The 3,842-nt window shown below is 34.0% G+C and overlaps 1 protein-coding gene across 1 annotated transcript in view; it reads left to right on the top strand.

Annotated features, from left to right (window-relative positions):
• Positions 1 to 3,842, top strand: part of LOC107715545 (target of rapamycin complex 2 subunit MAPKAP1-like) — a 47,789-nt gene that overhangs the window by 14,455 nt on the left and 29,492 nt on the right. Inside the window, exon 6 of the mRNA XM_016521696.1 lies at positions 2,992 to 3,244. Coding sequence (XP_016377182.1) covers positions 2,992 to 3,244 — 253 coding nt within the window. The remainder of the gene's footprint in view (positions 1 to 2,991; positions 3,245 to 3,842) is intronic.

Below are 3,842 nucleotides of genomic sequence, written 5' to 3'. Positions count from 1 at the left end.
ACCGAAAACCAATCACAAAGAGTAGGCTACTTTCTTCATTTAAAAACATGAGATACAGTGAGATGGGGGAAAAAACGCCATAAAGTCTTGAGACATGTTTTTTATAAGTTGAACTTGCATTAATTTTACATGGCTTTCTAAACATGCCGCTCTCTGCGAGACGCGAGTGCAACGTTGATAGATGTCCCTCTAGAAAATGTGATAAATATGCGTTCTGTGTGAACGGCTTGGTTTCAGTTTTGACGTAAACAACATCTTCTCCACACTGATGCTCTCGTTTTCCACAATATATGAATGAACAACGTAGCAGCGCCGCATCTAGTGGGTTCAACTGGACAGGCTAACAAAAGCATTCAAATGCAATCAATGACACATGCATCGCCATCGCATCTCGTGCGCTACTGATAAGGCTGCCTGACGGCTGATGCAGACTTTAAATTCGAATGCAACGTTTTTGCATTCGAATGTGGATTTTCTTTTAAAAATTCGACGAATATTCGAAATTCAAAATTTTTTTGACAGCCCTACTGTATAGTTTTGTTGTGCAGCACTTTATTTGACAAAAAAGTTTTGTTCTAACTTGTTTTCTTTTGATTACATTTGAAAAGATTTATTAAATTGTTGTAGTTTATGAATTCATTTCATTAGACAATTTTGATGGTAAATCATAGAACACGCAATCCAGAAAAAAATAAGACAACTCAAACTGTCCTCAAATACACACTGCAAATCAAAAGACTTCATGACAAACTGCCAAAATGAAAGTTCGGTTTAATGTGAAGAAATTATGACAGCCATATATTACTATTGTACAGTGGAGTGTTTCTATGTTTTGTAGCTTGTAATGTAAATCAATGAGGTCTTCATAACAGTATAGCAGACTACTTGCATAAATTGCATATAAATAGATTTTGATCATGTTGGTAATTTAGAGGCCTTAGAAATTTGCGTATCAAATATGGTAGGCTTTATAGGGATAAGAACCAGACAGAAGGTCTTTTGAGACAAGATAGGTAATGATCTTAGATATTCAAAAGACAGCTGTTGTTTTGGATGGCCCAGAATTTGAAGGTGAAATCGAGAAGGAGTGCATGTTACTGAAACTACAAAAAAAGACACGTTGTGGTGCTTGAGGTCCAGGACTTTCTCTCAGTCAGTTGTCATCTCCTCAGGCTGCCCGAGCAGGATCAAGGGTCTGATTAACACTATGAGAGTTAGCCTTTACAGCTCAGGCCTGGATTTCGACAGAGTGTCAGAGCAAATTAAAACACAATCGTCCCAGTGCAAACACCAGCGCAGGCACTGTCCTCAAGGGATGAAAACTATATCATAAAGACAAAAGTTTAACATGTATGCGGCTGCGCTGAATGAAACATGGAATAGGCTGCTGTTAGTTTTGTATTTCTGATGGATGATATAAAACAAAGCTCTGGGCAAAAGTAATCTGGAATACGGCCAGCTTATGCTATATATAATGATATAATAAAATATTTAACCATGAAACCAATGAAGTTAACTCTTCCCAGTGCTTCTGTTTTGATTCATACTCATTCTGTGCCAGGCTGCATCCCAACAAGCCCTCAATGTTTTTGCCCCTCAATGAATAGCCCCTATTTAAATGCCCTGACTCATAAATTGTGTCTGGGTGCTTTTGTGTGATGTTTCTGTTGTTCTCATCTAGGGTCGGGAGAGCGATGTTGGCTTTTATCACCAAACCAGAGTTTTAGAAAGAGTTCTTCAGAACCACTTTTCCACAGACACAAACTAAATACTACACAAACGGAGCACATCACAGTCTTGGTTTACGAAACTTGTAGTTTTGAGAAATTATTAGTTTTGATTTAATGGTCAGAAGTTATGTCAGTATTTAATGAATGAAATTCATTGCGATAAATTTAACAAATATGATACTTGTTACCTATATAATTTTGCTTTAAAAAAACGCAATGCAAGGGGCACAATGCTAATTTAAAAAATAATGAGTATTTTCTTAATAAAGGGATACGACAAGTCATTTACAAGAAACAATTTATATTTTAAATTTATTTACAATATTTCGTTTATTAAAATACAAAAAATTACACTAGGTTTTTAAATATTTCTATTTATAGGCCATGTAGAGTTAAGGCGTAGTTCAGGCTTGTTTATAATTAAAAGTCCTAAAACAATACAATATAATACAATATAAAAACAATAAAATTTTTGCATGCCTTTCTAAACTTATCTTAGTAAATACTATTAGTAAATAATATTATTCTATATTATTAACAAAATAATATGATTTAGTGTTATATATTATATATAAGTTACTATACTAATTATAAACAAGCCTGAACTACACCTTGACTCTTATTTTGTAATGTCTAATCTTTACTATTGCCAGCTGTTTATTCAAAAGATCAGGGAGAAATATTATGTACTCTTATAATAGTACACAGCGTATTACAATATAAACACCATGAAGTAAACACTGTCGTAATTCATCAACACTAGATCATAAGCAATCGCTTGCCATAAATGCTTGGTATTCATCGATTGTGAAATGCTCTGAAACTGTGAGTCTGAAGAGCGTGTAATAGTGCCGTGTTTTTACTTTCAAAACGTGCAGCTCTCATTTATTTCATTAATTCATACCCTTTTGAAGTTCAATAATCACATAATAACCACATTAGGCCGTATTGCGATCCCCGTTTTTCCATACACAAATGTAAGGCTTCTTAAAATGGTAATTAAGATGATTGTAATACCATTTAAGATATTTAAAACATTTTATAACCTTACATTTCATAAAACTTAATTTTTTAAGGATCCGCAGGACTTTTTTATTCACACATGTGCTCATAAATACCGCTTACAGTTTGTGCACATCTGTTTTTGTCACGGATGCGAGTGAAACGCTCTCGCTGTCAAACCTTTAAAATGCTTAGTTGCTTAAAAATAGAACTAATAGGAAAGCTAATAGGAAAACAGGATTTTACCTTATTGAAATAGTAAACATACTTTCATTGACAACAGCACTCTTTGAGTTTGATCTCTCTCTTATTTTTCTCCTTTCTTACCTCCACAGTGAAAACGTCAACACTTACTGCCTCCACATCGCTGAGGATGACGGGGAGGTGGACACAGATTTCCCTCCGCTGGACTCCAACGAGCCCATACACAAGTTTGGCTTCAGCACGCTGGCTCTGGTCGAGAAGTTTTCATCTCTTGGACTGGGGCCCAAACAGTCACTCTTTGTTCGAATGTAAGATAGCCACTTAACTCTGATTTTATCACCTCTAATTACTACTGCTGACTAGCGGTGTGCACAGATAGTCGAATATTCGATCTGTAATTATTATTTGAAAAATAAAAACACTATTCGAATTTTACTACGTGTTGCTTTGAAGGGAATCCATGATAAATCCTAAGCACGCAAACTAAAAGTCAGTTATAACTAGTGCTGTCAAACGATTAATCGCGATTAATCGCATGCAAAATAAAATATTTTGTTTACAGAATATGTGTGCGTACTGTATATATTTATTATGTATATAAATACACAAACATGCATGTATATATTTAAGAAAAATATGTTATGTTTATATTAAATATATTTATAAATAATATAAATTATATGAATATACATATATGCATGTAAAGGCCGTAAATGCAGGGAATCCATGATAAATCCTAAGCACGCAAACTAAAAGTCAGTTATAACTAGTGCTGTCAAACGATTAATCGCGATTAATCGCATGCAAAATAAAATATTTTGTTTACAGAATATGTGTGCGTACTGTATATATTTATTATGTATATAAATACACAAACATGCATGTATATATTTAAGAAAAATATGT

Source organism: Sinocyclocheilus rhinocerous, unplaced genomic scaffold (genome assembly GCF_001515625.1).
Source record: "Sinocyclocheilus rhinocerous isolate Xijiao unplaced genomic scaffold, SAMN03320098_v1.1 scaffold2765, whole genome shotgun sequence".
NCBI lineage: Eukaryota > Metazoa > Chordata > Actinopteri > Cypriniformes > Cyprinidae > Sinocyclocheilus > Sinocyclocheilus rhinocerous.
The sequence above is the reverse complement of the archived record's forward strand: the minus strand, read 5'-3'. Positions and strand labels throughout refer to the sequence as shown.